This window comes from Lineus longissimus, chromosome 16 (assembly GCF_910592395.1).
Source record: "Lineus longissimus chromosome 16, tnLinLong1.2, whole genome shotgun sequence".
Taxonomy (NCBI): Eukaryota; Metazoa; Nemertea; class Pilidiophora; order Heteronemertea; family Lineidae; genus Lineus; species Lineus longissimus.
Genome location: NC_088323.1, coordinates 13,881,454 through 13,902,841, shown reverse-complemented (window position 1 = coordinate 13,902,841; position 21,388 = coordinate 13,881,454). Strand labels below are relative to the sequence as shown.

At 40.1% G+C, this 21,388-nt stretch overlaps 1 protein-coding gene across 1 annotated transcript in view; it reads right to left on the bottom strand.

The window, feature by feature from the left end:
* Window positions 1-21,388, bottom strand: part of LOC135500409 (ankyrin repeat domain-containing protein 50-like) — a 745,855-nt gene that overhangs the window by 10,350 nt on the left and 714,117 nt on the right. The window contains exon 19 of the mRNA XM_064791866.1: window positions 126-224. Within this exon, the coding sequence (XP_064647936.1) occupies window positions 126-224 (99 nt within the window). The remainder of the gene's footprint in view (window positions 1-125; window positions 225-21,388) is intronic.

The following is a 21,388-nucleotide window of genomic DNA, read 5'->3' as shown; positions in this document are numbered from 1 at the left end:
ATTTTGACATATCAGCCACATAAGAGGAAAATACTGCCATACTTATCACAATTAGGAAAGTTTGAATAAACTTAGAAGTATTCTTTGTTAAATACTTGAACTTGTATAGGTGCGTGGTATGTTACCTTGGTGATTTTGTCAATCGCTGCTCCGCCGTTCAATAGAGTTTTCACGACATCAAGGTGTCCTCGTCGGGAGGCGCTCATTAGCGCCGTCCAGCCATTCTGAAACAAGACAGACATACTGTCGATACCCAAATATCGAAATACAGATAAAAATAGATGAGAGTCTGCGGTATAGGCAATTTCAAGGGGTTAAAACTAGTTACCTCATTCAAAAATGATATAAATTGCTTAATTATGTGCGTTAAGGATAATGTATATCCTTGCTTCTGCTGTCACGCAATATTTTTACTCTACAATATGTTAATTAGATCAGAGCCAGAAGTCGAATAACTTTTGAATAGATTCAATTTACTAACCTACTCTCGCGCCTATGTATTTGTGTTTGCAACTTGCAAATATTTTTCGTGAAAAAAATCAAACTTATTTCGGCGAATTACAAAATTTTCTTTCGTTTTATTAATCAGAAAATATTTTCTTGCAAGTTTTATTTTCCCGAATTTTGAAGAATGCGAAATCTGGAAAAATAAAATGACCGCAAAAATTCGTGGCTTCCAGTACATCATCCCATATCTGCTTCATCAGCCTATTGCTTTGCTATCTTATGATTTGACATACTGAACTTCCAGTTGTATTGCCTCCGTTACCTCCGCCAATACCACTGGAGAAATAAGTGTCATTTTTCTGTATATCGCGTGCCTCACTGGCTTACTGGAAAAAACAGTATGGTTCCGCTTTCATTGATGACTGAACTGGGCACGAAATGGTGTCTGGCATAGAACAAAGTCCCCTTACGAACCCATTCCACCATTCCAGGAATGACACATGTCAGGCATACATGTATCATGTCAAAATCTATTTACACCACTGGATACAGATATAAATCAACACATGTAATGTCATGAACGTATGAACTCGAATGTACCGATGTATGTACACCGATGTATGCGTTTACAGTAAATTTACGTGATCATCGAGTTACCTGGAAATAAATTTTCTTAGCCTATTCAGGGTGTTTAAAAAAAGTATACAGTTTGATAAATTACCCCTAAAATATCACTTTATAATTTTGGAAAATATTTACGACGGATATCAGTAGGTAGGGGTTTAATGCATATCTGTACAAAATTTCACACCCAGCTTTTCACGCATGAGCGAGCAACGGAAAATTGCCTGAATCAGGTTAAAACTGGTTTGCGCCGCTAAGAGAAGGCATTTAAATTGAATCAAAGATCATGGCCTGCTAAGGAGACCGACAAGTGGATTGACCTGTTAGATGACTTGGTCAGTGGCTACAACAACTCATTTCACTCATCAATAGGTATGAAACCAGTAGATGCTAGAAAGATTGAAAACGAAGGAGATGGTAAAACATTTACGGGCTTCACCTCAACAACGAAAGTGAATACGCAAAGAATAGAAGAAATAAATAGATTACTGTAAAGTATGTGGTGAAACGTTAAGCAAGGAATGCACGAAATGTGGTGAAGAGAAATTACTAGGAGATGGTGAATTTGCTAAAGATGGTAAGAGAGACAAATGTAGATCTTGTTGGAATTCATATTTCAAAAGTAATTACCTTGATCAGAGTGGTAATAGAGATAGACATAAAGTGAGAGTTGGCCTAAACAGGATATCTAAAGGACAAGGTACTGGTTTCTCAGGATTAGGTTTAGGTTGCTCCGAAGAATTCTTCAGACAATGGTTAAACTACCAAAGATGTATTACAACCATAGTTGAAGAAGAGCTAGATCATTTATTACCAATAAAGGAATTTAAGTATTACCAGAACTATGTTTCTCTTGGTCTAACATGTGATCGGTGTCTAAGGAAGAAAAAACAGACAGAAGAGTGCTACAGTAGATTGGGGTCCTTTTAAAGAACAGTTAGATAGGTCTATCAATATCATGATAGTCAAAAGTAATGGAAATTGGTTTTACTACTATTACCAAAATGTGATAGAAAATTGGGAAAGAGTGATAACACAGTATTTTGGTTATTATCCTGAATATGAAAATGCTTCTCTGCTTAATCTGATAAACAACAATATGTTTCTAAATGGCATAAAACCTGAAATTGAAAAGTATTCGGTAGTCCTGTTGTCACTATTCCTTTAAAAATTGACAAACAAGCAAAACAGTTTCATGAGTACAGAGATAATTTGTAAGAGGTCCTATTCAAACTTAATGATTACCATCACAAAATTATAATATCTCGTTTTTTGCCGAGTTCATGAGGCCTGGTGAAAGCGTCACCCGGACTACGTCCAGAGAGCATAGCTCGACCCACCAAATTCAGTCTCCAATGGAAAGCATAATTACGAGGAATCAGGCGATTTATGCCATAACAAATCAGTTAAATTATATTAAGGCTCAGATTGGGGAGAGGTTCTTTCAAGGAAGTGGTTTGTCTTTAAATGTGATAAAGTCTTGTGACCTCACAATCTGTTCATACAAAAGTGTAAAGGCGGTCATTACACTTAACTACCATTCAAAACAAAAGCTGTAATGAATATTCAATCAAATGATAATAAATGTTTTCTATGGAGTCTATTGGCTGCTGAATATTACAACGTCACATCCGACAAAATCACACCTGAAACTATAGCTAGTTAAGAAGAACTAGCAAAACTAGATAACGGTTGTATCAAAATTAACTCCTTTCCTGTATGTATCCAAAAGGATATCTCAAAGATCGAGAAAGACAACAATCTTAATATTAACGTTTTTAAGTTACAGAATGAATCAGCTAAGGTCATCTATTATGCACAACTAGAACCACTCTTCCTGTCAAAGAACTATGACGATGATGATGTTATCGATCTGCTTTACTTCAAGGACCATTTCATGCACATAGGCGACATCAATTTTTTCTACAAGACAACCAGGAATACCGTATTTCTCTGCAGGAGATGCATGAACTACTTTTATCGTAAATCAACACTAGAAAACCATAAACTGAAATGTGGTGAACACGATTACTGTAAGACCACTCTGCCTGCACCGAACAGTAAATGGTCTCAACTTCTATTTGAAAAGCACTCATTCAAGAACAGAGTTCCCTTTGTGATATATGCTGATTTTGAATCCATAAGTATTCATGTTGTTAATGAACCTGTTAACCCTGTATCCCCAGTAACCACTGTAATCAAAAAGCTATTCAAACTGGTTTCATCTGCAGTAGGAGCTTATGTTCACTCCGACTACCTGTTACTCTACAATAGTGAATACACGAGTTACAGGGGTTCTGATATTGTAAACGTTTTCTGTGACTGATTAATCAGAACGGAAGAATTATTATCTAATCAACTGAACTGCAACGTTACTCTCGTCACGACAGAGGCAGACTCGAGCTCTGCTGTCGGGACGGAGACTGATTCGAGCTCTGCTCTCGGGACGAAGTCAGACTGGCAGAGATATCACAAAGAAACACACAGTTACTACTCTAACCAATTGCTAGGTTACGTCAATGATCATGATCACTACAAGGGTAGATACCGAGGAGTTGCTCACAACTCTTGCAACTTGAATGAAAAGAAAGCCATGTTTGTTCCGGTGTTCTTCCATAATCTTAGTAATTACGATTCTCACCTAATTAATGACTAAACTTCCTGAACATAAAAAAATTAAAATACCTGCTAAAACATTTAATTTCAGTTCGGGTGTCTTAGGTTTTTAGACTCGTACAGATTCATTCAATCTGGTTTAGACAACATAACCAAATCAATGGTGGGCGATGACTTCAAAATTACAATACATATGTTCCTTGATAGTGAGGAATTCAGATATATTGAGAAAGAAAGGATCAGTTCCTTGTTCCTTTTAATTTACACATCACATGAACGTTATCAAGTTACTTACTTTGAGAAGTCTATGTTCTTTGACGAATTAAAGAATGAAATGGCACATGATTCAGCTTACGAAGAGGCTAAAAAGATATAAGTCCTGGGATCATTTCAATTTCAAGAATCATGGAGATTTCATTGATCTGTACCTCAAAACTGATGTGTTACTCCTAGCTGATTTCTTTGAGAAATTCAATTTGAACTACTTTCAGATCGATCCTTGTCACTGTTACTCAGCACCTGGTTTAACATGGCAAGTTGGTTTGAAGCATTTTACTTACTTCTGAAAAGGCGATAAGAGGAGGTGTTTTAGCCTCTTTACGAAGAGGCTAAAAACATATAGGTCCTGGGATCATTTTAATTTCAAGAATCATGGAGATTTCATTGATCTGTACCTCAAAACTGATGTGTTACTCCTAGCTGATTTCTTTGAGAAATTCAATTTGAACTACTTTCAGATCGATCCTTGTCACTGTTACTCAGCACCTGGTTTAACATGGCAAGTTGGTTTGAAGCATTTTACTTACTTCTGAAAAGGCGATAAGAGGAGGTATTTCAGGAGTGATGGAAGCAAGACACGTCAAGGCCGATGAGCACCACAAGCTACTTTACATCGATGCAAATAACCTTTATGGTCGGGCAATGATGGAACCCAAACCCTACAGCAGTTTTGAGATGATGGAACCCAAAGACCCAAAAGCTCTCGGACGATGTCAAGCTGGATACAAGGAGTTCCTAAGCACAACGAAGTCGGCTACTTCTTAGAGGTAGACTTGGCTTACCCCGAAATCATTAAGTTCAAAACATCAAAGAACTTTCCATTCTGTCCCGAATCTCCCTTAATTGATGATGATGAATTAAGTCCTTACCAGAGAGAGTTACTTGGTGATGACAGAGAAGGGAAAATATCTTATGTAGTAAAGTTAATACTGACACAAAAGGATGAAACCAACTACATAGTGCATACAGGATGCTACAGTTTTACTTAAAGCAAGGAATGGTTCTTAAGAAGGTTCATTCTGTGGTAAGTTTCAAACAATCAAAGTGGTTGGCGCCCTACACTGATTTTAACACTAAAAGGAGGATGGATTCTGCTAATGATTTCGAGAAAGATTATTTTAAACTTATGAACAACTTGTTTTATAGTAAAAAAAATGAGAACATAAGGAACAGCATGGAAGTTGAATTGGTCACAGACGGAGAAAGAGCCAGGAGTTTCATGGTCAATCCTAGGTTTTCCTCAATTTGCATATTCGACGAACAGAACGCAGCTATTAGCATGAGGAAAACATCCATGAGATTCGACAAACCGATTTACATCGGAGCTTCAGTCTTGTAATTGTCTAAGCTTCTGATGTATTAGTTCTACTATGATGTTCTTCAACCTTGCTATGGTGAGAAGTACCTGGAACTACTGTATCTTGACACTGACAGTTTTGTCTTAAAGTTAAAGACTGACGAGTTGACGAAGGACCTGACAAATGTTAAGGATCATTTCGACTTCATTAACTACCGGATATCCCACACGAAGTCTGCTCTCGGGACGCAGTCCCATCCACTCTATGACACTATCAAGAAGAAGTTGCCAGGTTACTTTAAGGAAGAGCTAGGAGGAGAAGAGATGATAGAATGCATTGCCTTGAGAGGTAAGATGTATGCTTACACAGCAAAAGATTCAGAAGCAAAGAAACTGAAAGGAATTACCAAGAACGTGGTTCAGAGAGACATCTCATTTGATGACTACATGATTCATCTTAGAAGATGGAATCTGTACGATGCCATTCAGGATTTTATGAAAAATACATTGATAACAGTGATCCGAACTTTGTTTAATGTTTTAATGTTTAATAGTAAATTCTAAATAGAAATTAAAAACTATATACTAGTTACTATTTAGTGTTTAATAAATGGCGGGAATTGTTGCTGAGGTTACCAGAACCATTAATAGAGGTGTAGAGAAACTATCATGGGAAAAAATCTACTTGAACTCATGTACAATAACGCGAAAAAATATTCTGACGAATTTCAAATGATGGCGATGGAAACATTCATTGAGAGATGGCACTCAACTGAAAGTAAAATTATTGTAATGGAGAGAAGCATTTTCTCAACACGCCATATCTTTTCACGCCTGAGTTGGTTCAGTGGGAATTTAACTTGTGGTCAATTTGATAGTCTAGATGACACATATTCCAAACACTACAAAGATATGTGACCCACCACGGCAAAATGGGTCACATGTCTCACAGAAGATGAGCCTCAAATGACACCAGGACATAATAGAAGAAATTGATACATACTAGACTTCACAACAGGCAGACACTTGTGAAATGAACAACCAGTCCGTCTCAACCTGTCAAGCTCGAAGCGACATGTGACTCATTTTACTGTGGTGAGTCACATGTGTGTTGAACCCAATTTCATAATTTACCTCAGAACAGATCCAATGGCTTGTCACGAAAGAATCAAAAAGAAAAATTGTACAGAAGAAAAATCAGTTAGTTTAGATTACCTAAAGAAGATTCACAAACTTCATGAAAATTTATTCATTGAAAACCAATAGGATTTACCATGTGTGGTTATCATTTTGAATGGTAGAGAGAAAATGGAAGAGGTTATATAGGAAGAAATTCATGCGGATTGTTTGACGTTAACTTTTGTCAGATTTAGATAGTAATGGACTTCATAATAAGAGAACGAAAATGTAAAAAAGCTTCGAGTACTTAACAGAACAATAAAACATAAAATCCATTACTTTGAAATCAATAACTTTTTACAATTCTTGGTAGCCAGGTGACTTTCTAAAAGATGAAATCAGTGTTCTATTTTTTAACACAAAGCTTACTAGTGAGGGATAAACGAGAGCAGTAAATAAATCAATTATTCATTTGAGCTACTTTCATCTTTTTAGTTTAAGTAATATTTGTAGAAAATGGCAAGATAAATTAAAAGAAAATGGAATTGATCATGTCAAATTCAACTGTGATAACAATAATTACGTAATCCTTGAACTTACAGAGGATAACGAATTCCCATTTCAGGAACAATTAAACATAGTGAAATTGATAGTGATACAATAAGCACTAAGCGGCATACGTGGTTTGGCTTTAGACAAGATAAGTTCACCCAGAAAGGACTACTCCATCAAAATAATTTTGGTTCTTTAACCACCTCTTTCACCACCGGGGTATCTACCATTACATGAGTATCTGTCATCACAACCTTCTCTTTAACACTCTTTAACTTAAAGTAAATGATAGTGACAATAACAACTGCTGCCACAGCTACAATCATACCAGATGAGGTCTTAGATACAGTTTCATTTGATTCATCCTCTGGTTTGGGTTCTGGTTCAGGTTCTGGTTCGAGCGAAGCTCTCTGGACTTTGTCGCTGGACTTTGCTCTGGTATTGGCTGTGGTTCAACCTTATTCGGTTCGACCGGTTCTGGTTGTCTGGTATCCCTTTTTAACCTCTTAAATTCTTGTTACCTTTTGCCAAACTCTCTTGACCATGCTAATTGCTTCTCTGATCTTTGTTTTTTGGGCTTCTCAATGGCTGTCACCCGAGCGACAAGAGTCTCCTGATCCATTTATCTTAATTGATTTTTCCTGACTTTGTCTGTTCTGGCTTTGCCCATTTTGAATCTCCTGACACAGTCCTAAAGTGAAAAGAGTTGATGATGCCAAAGCGGTTAATACTCCCATCCTGAGCCTCAACCATCCTAACCACTTGCAAAGTTCATTGGTAACGATGTAATCACTTCTTAAGTCTTCATAAAGATCATCTGCGTCATCAAGCGGCAAAAATATCTTTGTCAATTTAGTGTAAGCTTTTAAGACCATCTAACCCAATGAATCGTTAAAGAGTAAGTAAAAAGCGTTAAAAATCGTTCGAAATACAGTTCATCCGTTAGACATTAACTCGATATATCACAAGTGACAACATTTCTGTGCCGAAATATTGCGACATGACCTATTTAAATCGGCCTTTCAAGGGGCAAATATCTTGGTGCCCAAAACAGACATCGGCAATGTTTTGGAAAATGACGTCATACCATGTTATATCCGAGAAGGACGTCCTCGTATCGCCGACGGGTCGGGTACTTGCGAAATTTACGCACCTCGGCGCAATAGAGGTCGATATGACGTAACATACAATTTTGTGACGTCATACGATGTACATGGCAGCCTTAATGGACCAGTGCGGTTTTTTGGCGGGAATGGCCAGCCAAACGTAAATGGGCCCATAGAATTCATATACGACCTAAGAAGTCCGCTAAGAAGTTTCTGGGTGGTTTTGAATGCTCGCTGCAGTAATGAAAAGCAGTGTGGCTCTTATCTACTTATTCTTTAAGCCTAGTAGCCATGTTTGTCTGGCAGATTCAAATTATGAGACTTATATAGCGCTAAATCCAACTGGTTTCAGTCGCTCAAAGCGCTTCACATTATTACCCATAGTTCTTGGCCTGTACATTCTTGGTTCAAGCTCTACTCTCTGGTAGTAGTACATGTCCGAGCTGCAGCTATACAGCGCTCAGGACTAACATTCATAGTGTGCCAACTCTGCCAGCTAGGTACCCATTTACTCTTGGGCGGAGAGAAGCAAGTACGGTTAAGTGCCTTGCTCAAAGACACAAAGACGAAACAGCAGTGACCCTTCCGAGAATCGAACCCAGGACCTCCTGATTATGAGCCCAGTGCTCTAACCACTGCGCCACAGATCTTGCCTAAGGTGTTTCTATGGTGTTTCAAGATTTCCTTCTCTGTCATACTATCTAAGTCATTAAAGGTAATATGTCTATTCAGGAAATCCTTGCTTTTACCAGTAGCAACTTACACTTCAAGGGCTTGTTTGACTTTGATACCACTATCAGTTAAGACTTGATGAGTCGTAGTCGAGCTTTGATCTCTTGACGAAGTCATAGTTGAGGCTAGTTGACTGCTAGTTGAGGATAGTTGACTGCTAGTTGAGGATAGTTGACGACTAGTGTTGACTAGCCCTTGACTAGGGTTAACTAGATTTGAACTGTTCAACGGGTTAGTTGGTTTCTGTTACTTTCGAGTCGAACCTTGTTGGTATCCTTGTTGGTACCCTTGTTGTGAACTGGGGTTAATAACACCAATATGTTTCATCTGTTGTTCGATTACCGCTGTGTTATTCATTGTATTTTTTCAAATAGATTTCCAACCTTTTTTTTGTTTACCCAAGATCAGGCAGGAGTATCTTAAACTGTATTATCTGTTTAACAGGGAGCCAGTTGAGACTTTTGAGGACAGGTGTGATGTGGTGATGCTTTCTAGTTCTGCTGATGATCCGGGCTGCTCGGTTCTGGATTCGTTGGAGTGAAGCAATGGTAATTTCGGGAAGACCATACAGCAGACAGTTGTTGGAATCCAGGCATGAGGAGACGAACATGTCCACTGAATATTGCGACATGACGTTGTTGTTGCCGAATGACACGCATACATGTAGCTCTAAATGGAGATAAGACACTTGTACTAAAACATATCATAGAAAGGCAACATTTTTTGCAGAATCGTCGTGTTCGTGAGATGAGCACGGCAACAATGCTTAATAGTGTGGACCGAACATCTCACACTCCAGGTGTGTCGCGCGCCTGAAATGACGGAGCGCCTCAATGAAATGGCTAGGGCCATTGTGCTCACCTCATGTGGAGGAAAGATGGATAAAGAGCATGGTATTGTGTCATGTAGTGTTAGGTTTGATGTAGGTCCAAGCAATTACAATTTCCCAAAAATGGCCAATTTACAGTACATTCGACCTCTGTGACCTTGAAAAGTAGGTCAAATCAAAGAAGACCCGGGTGACACATTGAATGGTTGTAAGAATTAGATGTACCTATGATATAAAATTGGTGCCAATCGGGCAAGTAATACTAGGAATAATGGCATTTTGAAGAATTTAGGATTTGGCCCCCTCCCTGGAGGCCAAACGGCAAATCAGATCGCACCAAACTTCGGTACCGAGACCACCTGACCAAGGGGTACATGTGTACTTAATTTGTGATCAATAGTCATTGCAGATAAGAAACGTGCCATAGTTACGGCCTGACGGCCAATTTACGCCATTTGACCTCTGTGACCTTGACAAGAAGGTCAAATTAAAAACCTGTGTGACATATACTGTATGGTGGTTAGATGTACCCATGATATCAAATTGGTGGCAATCGGGCAAGAAGTTAAGGAATAATCACATTTTTAAGGTTTTTGGATTTTGCCCCCTGGTGGTCAAGTGGCGAATCATATTGGACCAAACTTCGGTCCCTAAGATTACCTGACTAAGGGGTAAATGTGTACCAAATTTGGGATCAATAGTCATTGCAGTTTAGAAACGTGCCATCGTTACATCCTAACGGCCAATTTACACCATTTGACCTCTGTGACCTTGAAAAGGAGGTCAAATCAAAAACCCGGAGGATATATGATGCACCTTTGCTAGAAGTACCTACCATATTTTTTTCAAAATTTCCCGACTACTATTAAGGGAGATATTGCATATTTTCACTTTTAACGTTTGACCCCCTGGTGGCCAAACCATGAAACGAATCGGACCGAAACTTGGTCTCCAAGGTGTCATTACATAAGGGTACATGTGTACCAAGTTTCAACTCAATAGCTCTAACAGTTACGAAACGTGCCCTGCTAACGGACGACGGACGACGACGACGACGACGACGACGACGACGACGGACGACGGACGCCACGGTATGGGATAAGCTCACCTCTGCTAAGAGGTGAGCTAAAAACGTCGGTGCCCACGCCTAAAAGATCAGTAATTTTTTGTACCAAAAACGTCGGTGGGCACGCCAAAAATGACGGTTGCATACTCAGCAACACATTCTGTTCTCATGACGTCATCATATTTTCGTTGGAATTTGGGTATATAAATGAACATGAACAGCTCGAGCCCCGTTGTTACACTCATATGCAAGTCGCCAGGGTGTTTTACATGCATGTCTAGTTGGTATATTGCAGTATCTTATTACGAATCTATCGCTTCTGGTCCGGTGAATGAGAGAATTTATTTCGAATGTTCATTACAGTGGGCGGATTCTTCGCGCCTGTTTTCATTTTCTCACAAAGAAAGGTCATTTTAGACATAGCTCCTATAGAAGAGGGGCGTGCTTGTGTCGCATCGTAACATGCAGGTTACTATTAGCAATACCAAGGACTGCAGTTGCATTCGCATTCGCCTCTCGATCTCACACGAAATATGTTGTGAGTTGAGTCCATGAGCGTTCAAGATGCAAGATGCATTCAGAGGGAAGCGGTAAACTATTGAGCGCGGTAGGGCGATAACTCGATTTTAACGGTTGTTTGATCGATGCCGACGCCACAATTTGGGCCATTCATTTTGGTGCCAGTGAAAGTTTTTAATCGCCACCACCAGATTATAAGATTAAGAAGCGTCTTAGTGAAGTGTATGAATACAGTTGACACACATCCGGTGTGACAGCGGATATAGTCCCCCTGGAGTCATAGTCCGGTAGCATTGTATTTGACCAATTAAGCAGCATGATCTATTGTACCGCTAACCCTAACCAAAACATTTAGCAATGCGGGCTATTGTTACACGGACTATCAGCCCTAGGACTACTATCCCTTGCACACCGGTCTTCAGCCTTAGGCTAAAAATAACTCATTTAGGAAATGCGGTCACACTTGTTACATAACATTTAGTAGGCTCTAGTACTTAACCTGAAACACGAAGCTTCTTCACGAATCATCTTACATGCATCGATTGTCTCATTCCAATCTGTGTAAAATTAATATGTTATTTACTTTATAAATATCCTGTGAAAGTAACCCGATTATGACTATTTAGTTCCGGTGTTTTGTGTAAATTGTGTATATATTGCATGTAACATAAAATCAGTCATACGATTGCAAACAATTTCATAAACATACAGTTTATGAAATCCTTCTCCAATTTCAAATTATTAACCGAAAGCGTCCTTCAAACGGGCGTTTTTTGTTGCTGCGACCTACGATCATGCAGACCGGAAAAATCTGTCGATTGCGACAGTCAACAATTGGTATTTAATAGCTGCGCCCTGCAATTATCAAATTGCATGGCAATTGCCGGATTTTCCCTCAGACGAGTGGTATTTGTATCGTTAATCGCAGCCATATATGCAAACCCTTGATTGCGATGAAAATCATTTGTTTTCAGGGTGCTGACGAAACGAGTGCGAGCTGAGCCTTGTGATATTGCAGAGCCCGCACTGTAATGGAAGCATCATAAACATAATATGTACAAACTCAAGAACGTATGCAAACTGGGTGTATTCAAATGGGACACTGCCATGTGCACTGCCTGTTCCCAATAGACTGCGCATGCTCTATATTCCTTGTTCCAACCGATTCGACAGTCCGCAGCACAGAACCTCATCAGCGAACTTCATTAGTGCTGCTGTAACAGCCTTAAACGTTCCAAAGGAAAAACATTTCTTCGCTATTTATAGGAAGGACATATAACATGCAATAAAGACATATAAGATGCAATACAACAGAGGTGAGCCAGATCCCAATCTTGACTAGATTGGCATTGATTGTTCGGAGCTCATAGAGATTCCAGAACGTCTGTTAATATTTGCATCCCCAAATCTGATCACATCATAACGAACTGGCCAAAAGTAGACAAAGATATATGGGACCACTATAAAAAGTGAACGTTTTTAGCCTATCTATATTGTCGTCTGCCAAGGATTACAGGACCGTCATTTTTTGCGTGGCCAGCGATGTTTTTGGCACGAAAAATTTTAAAAAATTTAAAAAGCGGCACCGACGTTGTTATATCCTTAAAACCGACATTTTAGTCGCTCCGTCATTATAGGCGCGCGACATACGTGTACATGTACCTGTGCAGGGACATAAAATTGTGCTGCTTTGCCAAAACACTTCAAAATCATCTTCTATTCTAACGATGTTTTCCTTGTTTTGGTTTTTGCCGGCGTGGCGTTTGTGCTTGAATGTCTGTGACATCGAATTTATCGTCACGGGAGTGCTGAGTTTCGGTTTCAACGGGGGACGTATGCTGCACTAACAACTGATTGTATAAAATTCATTTCTAGCGAAGAGGTCACGTTCAATTTTTACAGGCGCCCCTTTCTGCTATCATAATTCTTGTGCTTTACTCTTGTAGCTAAGTCCATCCCCCAATCCTGTAAGGTTTAGCAGAGCCTGACACAAAGAATTACCTCGCATTTAGGACTCAGTTTCCCTGCGTGTTTAGCAACCTTAAGCAACGCACTGGCACCATGCTGGAAATATTGATTTGTCTCAATAAGACCTCCAGCAGTGAAAGCTAACTACATCATGTATTTATCACAGGTGTCAATTAAAAGTGTTGCAGTCGTCACACGCTTACATTTGCTTCTCTCTGTACCTTGTGTGATTTCTTGAGAAAACATCTTACCATGCCACATTTGAAATTCTCCAGCTTCAACAAACACATCCGAACACATTGGTTCTATATACAAGTCTGAGTTATTTTTCCAACACACATCCCAATTGGGCACACATAATGAAACAACCAACAAACACTTCACCACAATGCATAAATTGAACTGGTCCCACAATAGTCAATAGAATTCCACATTCTCCCTCTAAATAATCTATACCGTTTTTAATCGCTCACTTCGTCTTAGGGGGGCTTCCTCAGTCTCTGGTACCTTTAACTGACAGATGTTTTTAACATAACCACAACATACCTCTAATGGGTATAACCTCGATATGGCTCTGGTCGTTCGAGTTTTACCACTAGTCTTCAAGACTGCGGCGCGAGTCATTCCATCGGCTCACATCAGTAGTTCGATGACAATACCTAACTTCCACAGAGTGCGCGCATGATCTTCATCAAAGATGTGTACAACATCACCAGCACGGATCCTATTACATTCGGAAGCATGGGCCCTTGTCTGATATGAATGTCTTTCTCGCAAAGCACATAGATACTCCTCATGGAATCGATTCTGAAAGTATCTATACAACTCAGACCGCCTCTTTTCAGCACGTCTGATATGATTCATATCTCCGAATGTCTCCGAATCATCCTCATCTAACTGAAACTGAGGCAACGGTCTGTGACCAAAAATCATCATGGAAGGAGTTAAGGGTTCAAGTTCATCCAAAACACCTGAAGCATATGTAAGAGGTCTATCATTCATAACTGATTGAACCTCTTTGATCAGTGTATACAGTTCTTCAAGTGTAATCAAAGATCGACCAAGAGTTTTCCTTAATTGACATTTTCATAACACCAATCAACCTTTCCCATGAACCATCCAACCATGGACTCTGAACTGGAATGTAGCGAAATTCAATTCTATTCTGAGTAAAATTCCGTTGAACTGAGTCACTGGCAATATTCTTCAACAAATTCAGGATTTCCTCTGAAGCGTTCTTGAAGGTTTTAGCACTATCTGATAAACACATAGCTGGAGTGGAATATACACTACAATGACGTCTATTAAGCCTAGATAAATGAGAGCGCAGTCATGTCAGTTACAATTTCTAAGTTTACAGCCCTCGTGCAAAGGCAAGTAAACAAACATACATACACTTTTCGCACTTTTCCACTGTCTTTAACCAACAAGTGTCCCGTAAAATCAATACCCACGTTAGCAAATGGAACTGATGAATCAATACGGAAGATCGGCAGATCGGGGCTCTGGGGCAACACAAAAGCCCGGCTAGACACTAACCTGCAAGTTACGCAAGAACGGAGCACATTTCTAACCTCGGCCCTTGTGGATGGAATCGAGTATTGTCTCCTAACTGCTACTACAGTGGCACCGAGTCCTGAATGAAAAACCTGCTGGTGAGCTCTGCGAATCACCAACTTCGTGAAATAACTTTTTCGTGGTAACAAAATTGGCATACCAGTGCGCGTCCCAAGTCTACAGCAGCACGAATTCGTCCGTTCTCATCAAGAACAAGTTTCAATTGACGAATGATGCTGGGGCAGGGGTCAACGGGTTTATCTGTCTGTTTTCGCGACAAGTATCCAAGAGCCTCAGAAAAGTATTCTGCCTGTACATATTTTACCCATAGCATATCTGCCCTTTCTATTTCATTAGCAGCAACGTTAGGGTCTCTGTCATCGGAAAGACCGGCAAATCGCATGACGTACACCGTCACCCGAAGCAAGTGCTCAATGTCACTGTATCCTTGTACGTTAATCACATTGCCAACATTGCCAACATTGTGCATTTCATTTTCTACATTGGGACCTAATTCCTAGAAAGCAACGCTAGCTGATACATCGGCACTGGTTTCAGGCTTCAAATGGTTCCAGTAATCTTCCGTTACCAACCACTTTGGCCCATGATTCCACAAATCAGACGATCTTGATGTGTCTGTACTACAGCCACGAGACACACAATCAGCCGGATTTTCCCTGCTGGCAACATCACGCCAATTTTGAACCGATGAATGTTCCTTGATAACGTGGACTTTGTTTGCAGTTTGCCGCTTCAGTTGCTTTGAAGAATTCAGCCAATGAAGTCCTATTTCGGAGTCAGTCTAATGATACAACTCGAGATCAGGGTAATCCTTAGCAACGAATTTCGTAAGAGTACTCACGTATCTTGCACACATCAACATCGCGAAGAGCTCAAGTTGAGGCACGATCGGTTTTACCTTTGTACCAACGAGTTTACTCTTAGAGCCAATCAAAACCACGTAATCACCTTGTCGTAGATAACAAACAGTTCCCATTGCTACCAAGCTGCTGTAACTGAAAGCATGTAGCTGCACAGGGCGACAACTGTCCAACTGATACCAACATGGGTGCTCAATTTCATGTACACAGTTTAAGTCCTGAACAATGTCGCGCCATGCTTGGCATTCAGTTGACGGCAATGGAGTATCCCAATCGTATTTCGCCTCCTATAAATGCGAAATGAATAATCTGGCCTGAACTGTCACTGGTTGAACAGGACCTAATGGATCGAACGGGGATGACATTACCGAAAGCACGTGGCGCTTCGTAATGCTATCAAATGTGTCACAGTGTAGTTCCTTTTTAGGAATTCCCAACCATCGGTTTCCGCATTCCATTTCAGTCCAAGCACGCTGGCCGTTGTCTGCTTTGTCTGAGTTCCGTCCGCATGCTAAATTCTTGAGAGATCGGATGAATTAGACAACCACCGACAAATATTAAATCCACCGTCTTGCATTATACTGCGTGCCGAGTGATAGTACTCCCCTAAAGCCTTTTCTGAATCAGCCCCAGTCAAGACATTATCCATGTATAGTTTCTCCTCTAGGTCACTTGATGGACTTGATTCGTATGAGTTCAAATGCTTATCCAGTACCATGCCTAGCGCGAACGGCGACGATGTTCCCAAAGACAACTGTCGTGCAACGATAAACAATAACTTCCTCTCTTGGGTCATTATGCGAAACCAAAGAAACTTGACGAAGTTCCTATCCTTTTCAACAAGTTCAACAGACAGGAATGCGCGAACAATGTCAGCAATGACTGCGAATCTATGTACGCGAAAACGCAGTAGTAACTCATGCAAACCTTTCAACATACAAGGTCCCTTGAAAATACAGTCATTAAGACTCACCCGACCGGCATTTGCAGCAAACACAACGCTCTTCACTCCATGGGCAATCTGCTTCCGGTATCATTTCGATGTATTCCTTTTCTAGGTGTTCTTGCATAACACCACGGTATGAGTCCATTAAGTTCAACTTCTCAAGACGTTTCGTCACCTGTGACAATCGTTGCTTACAAAGCTCCAGTTTAGAAGGCAGATCATAGTTATCTTCCTTCCACGGCAATGGCGCAAAGTATTTTCCGTCTTTGAATTCTATTTTCTCACGATAGTCCGCTTTGAAACGTTCATCATCAATGTCATTCGTGACAACATCTGTCGTGCTTATTTCACTACACCGAAACAAGCTTGACAGTCTATTTTCTAACTCTCGATTTGACATTGGCTTGTTTTCTTCAATGAACACTTGTTCGATTTGATTTGCTCAACTTCACGGGTTAAGCAAAAACACGACATTCCACTAACAGTTGGCGACACAATGGATTCATTGTCTGTAGACTACCAATTATCTGAAGTAAGATTTATTCCCTGGATCACTGTCCCTTTTGCTGCCACAGTCTTTACCAATGCACAAGCGTAAGACAAACGCCCAATTAACCTCTATATGATATGGTGGAGAACTTGTTTTGACTTATGATACCATTCACTTTAATTGGTGAAATTTCCATTTAATTACAACCCCGTACACTACGACCCCAAGGTGAGCGTTTTGGGAGGCACTTATTAGCGCCGTCCAGCCGTTCTATAACAAGACAGACAAACTGTCGACAGGCAAATATCGAAATACATAAAAAGAAACGACTAGATAGAGGAGTAGATGATTTCAAGAGATTCAAACTAGTTATCTTGTTCAACAATAACATACACATTGCCAACATATTTTTGATATTGCTTTATCATCTTATGATTTGAGAAAGCTTTTGGTGTGCTACCTTCTTCCCTTCGTCAACATCTGCGCCGCTTTCAATAGCATGATAGAGCATCTACGACAGCAAGGTGACCGTTGTGAGAGGCGAGCATCAGCGCCCCATTGACGCCGTCAACAATCAATTTTTGAATTATCATAATACCTGTATACAATAAGATAAGAGCCAGAAGTCGAGATCACTTTGAATAGATTCAATTTTAGTTCTGTAACCTATGCACTACTTTAAAAGTGCCAGATTATCGCGCCTTATGATTCATGTTTCCAACTTACAAAGATTTCTGGAGAAAAAATCATAATTATTTTGGCTGATCACGAAATATTATTCGGCTTTTTCTTTCTTATTTTATTTATTGAACAAAAGGTGCCACGTACCAAGGTACATTATGGTCACCTATTACAACTGGAGTGGGAGAATGCAGGTGAATATAGGTTGGCAATCCAATTCCCAATTTCTCAACAATTTATGAAGCCGAATCTTACCAGTATGATCAGGAGGCCGGCTAAATGGCAAATCTTTTGGAGTTTTTGATAACTTCCTCGACGAAGGTAAACAGTATTGGGTTGTGATTTACAAATGGATGATCAAATCCAAAAATTACTTGTCTGAGAATGAGAGAAAGACGACACGAGTCGAAAATACGTCTCATATCAGCAAAATTGCACGCAATTAATAAAGTAATGGAAGTATGTCTCAGCGTCTTGCCTATAAGAGCACATAGGAGAGTCGATGATAGACCTTGAGTAGATATCATATTTGAGAGTTGTCTAATCAGAGTCTTTCAAATAAATTGTCAGGCAACTAGGGAACGTATGGTTTCAACATCAATGCAACCGACCGTTCCGAGAGACGAGCGATGGGACAGAGCTCTCTCGGGTCACGCGTTGACCCTGGCAAATTCCACACAACTGAAACTTGAACAACTATTCTTCGATCAGCTGAACATAGCCAAATCCTCAGTTTTAGAGCAAACGCCATTTTCAAATGCACAGATTTCTATACAGTTATTCAGATATAGTGTCAAAGACAACATTGATACAAACAGCGATATGTTTCATATTTTACTTTTCGACAGTTTTTAGAAGTGGTGACGGCACTGATTTGAGAATAATTTTCGAAATGCGTTTTTCTTCTCCGGATCATCACATATTTTTGTGGTTAGCAGTTAATAAGTACATGTAGTTAGGTATGTTGTCGGTGATAAATAGACCATCTAAAGGCATCATATGGTTCCATTTGTTGTCATCTAGTGGGATATTCATATCTTATCAATTTGACCCACTACAACGAGTTTTATTGCAGGTTAATTTCGCGTTCGCGGTAAAAATTGAAAAAAAGTATGAAAACATGCAAAAGACTCGACTTTTGTGGTCAAACGTTAGCATGTTTAGAAATCAAATTTTTGTTATATCAAAATTTCTCTGATTCAATGTCTCTGCTATTTTGAAGCCCAGTTTCTTTCCTTTAAGATTAGAAAACGGTTCATTTTCCCATCGATGAGCTTGTTTTGGCAAACACTAAAGCGCAAAGTGGCGTACATGACGTGTATATTCTGAGTCTTCTCATAATGTGCCTGTCACAAGTTTGCCATTGATCACAACCTAGTTATGGATTTTTTGTAACAAATTGCAAACTGATCAGTGGGTGCATGCATGCATGTTAATTTCGATTTGATTATTGTTTAGTTTGCCAATTAGCAGCCAGTGAAAATTAACTAACTTATCTGCCTAAATTGTTTGATCGTTCACATCGATATAAGTCCAAAAAAATTTATATTGTATGTATTTGTTATCCGAGAATCTTATGTATACTGCATGTGCGGAGTATATTTTTCGTTGAATATTTGGTCGTTTTATCATTGTCTTGCATCTCAGCCCAGTTTGTAGCTAAAGTAAAATGGGCTTCATCACGACTTCTAGTTAATTGCCCGAGAGAGCTGTGGGATCAGATGAAACTTGCCGTGACCTGACTCTTTATTTGAAAGACTCTTGTTTAACCAAGTCTAAACGAGTGTGTAGGTTATCAATCTTACGTAAGCAACGACCAGCTCCGAAAAAAAACACGTTATTTGAAATATTGTATTTTATATCTTGAAAGAAAATAATGTAGGTGACTGCTTTATGTCGGCGGAAAAATCGTTCAAGATGGAACAAGCAGAGGGGATAAATGAGTTTCTTGCCCTATCGGTCCTACAGGCGGATGGACAGCTAAATGACGTGGCAAGTTTACATTTACAGCAGCACGGCCAAATGATTTAGAGAGATTCTTCTATCCCGTTTCCGTGATCAGGATCAGGATAGGTATCAGTTCGCGGATAGGATCTAACCTGAAGCCCGCTATTCTATCTCACTATCAATCACTTCACTGGACGCAAGGACCCAACGCGCCGCGTAGCGGCAAAATAGCGAAGCTGGCGAAACATAATGGGCCACCGTGGCCTTATTTTTGACTTATAGCGCGATTGTGGAGTTGTAACTATTTTGCTGTATATTGTCACAAGGAAAGAAAACCACGCGACCAAACGCCGACCTATTTATGTAAAGTAATAATTAGAAGTTCAGGAAATGTTAATAAAAAATCATTCCATATCGTCTTTTGAGGACATTTTTAATTATAAAACATATATGCCTACGTCACAGTCTGCTATGGTCATTTTGATCACAGATGTCTCGCGCAGCCAGAGTTTCTTCACTTATTAGTCTGGCGCATGTCAGACCTTCTGTGTTCGAGACGTTTTCCAGCACGATGTATGTGGGCAAAAGCAACACTGCGCAGATTATCTCGAGCAGGGGCTAATAATAGATTATGTTAATGAGCATACCTTCTTCATTGAGTTTTCCCAGAATGGTCCATATAGCGCGAAACTCGGGACGGCATGGTTCTTCTATTAAGTATATACCTACGCCACAGAGTCTCCGTAATGGTCATTTCTGTTACAGTAGTCACGCGTAGCCAGACTTACTTCACTTATTCATCTGGCGCAAGACAGCCGTTCTTTGTACTAGACGTTTTCCACCACAATGCATCTGGCCCGAAGAAACACTGCACAAGATTACCTCGAGCTGGAGCTAAGAATAGATTATGCTAATGAGCATACTTTCTCATTGAGTTTTCCCAGAATGGTGCATATCGCGCGAAGCTACTAAGCCTAATACCAATAGACCCCGCGTGGTGGCGCTGAGGCGGCCGCTGTAATCAAGAGAGTGAGTGGCTGAGTCACTCTAGAAGCTACTTGGACGGACCTAACCATAATTGCTTATATTTTCGCATTGCTACAATGAAAGAAAATAAACTGGCAGAAATTGTGAACAATCGATTTCGCCTGAGGAAGACCAAAGATATGGCGATGGAGAAGGAACAACTCTATCCCTTTCCGGAAAACTGTGGGGCGTTAGAAACCCCAAAGCTTAACGATGAGATAAGGACAAAGATCACTGCTGTTGCCCGATCGCGTGATGTCCGCCTATTTTATATCCAGAAGGCAGTTAACAAAGCTGCTGCCGCAGTGGCTAGGCTAGCATCGCAGATTCAATTCTCAAAGAGAACATTGACAAACAGAAAAAAGTCAAAATCGCTTCCGATGCTTTGGCTCTTCTTGGGTACGCAAACCAGGAGCTCTCAATAAAACGTATGGAAGCAATAAAGCTAGGTCTCAGGGCCAAGTTTCAAAGCTTTTGCCAAACAGGAATAATCCATGTTACCAACAAATTATTTGGCGACGACATCTCCAAGGCTATAAAAGAGGCCAAACAGGTCGAGGAGGTGACGAAAGACTCATACTCTTTGTCAAAAAACTACTTGTAGAAGCCGCGGGGAAAGAGTTTCCATCACGGCCGCAAGAGTTACCAATCCCGTCGACAATACCGCGGTAAGTTCCAAGGCGGAAGGGAAAAGAAGCCCTACTCC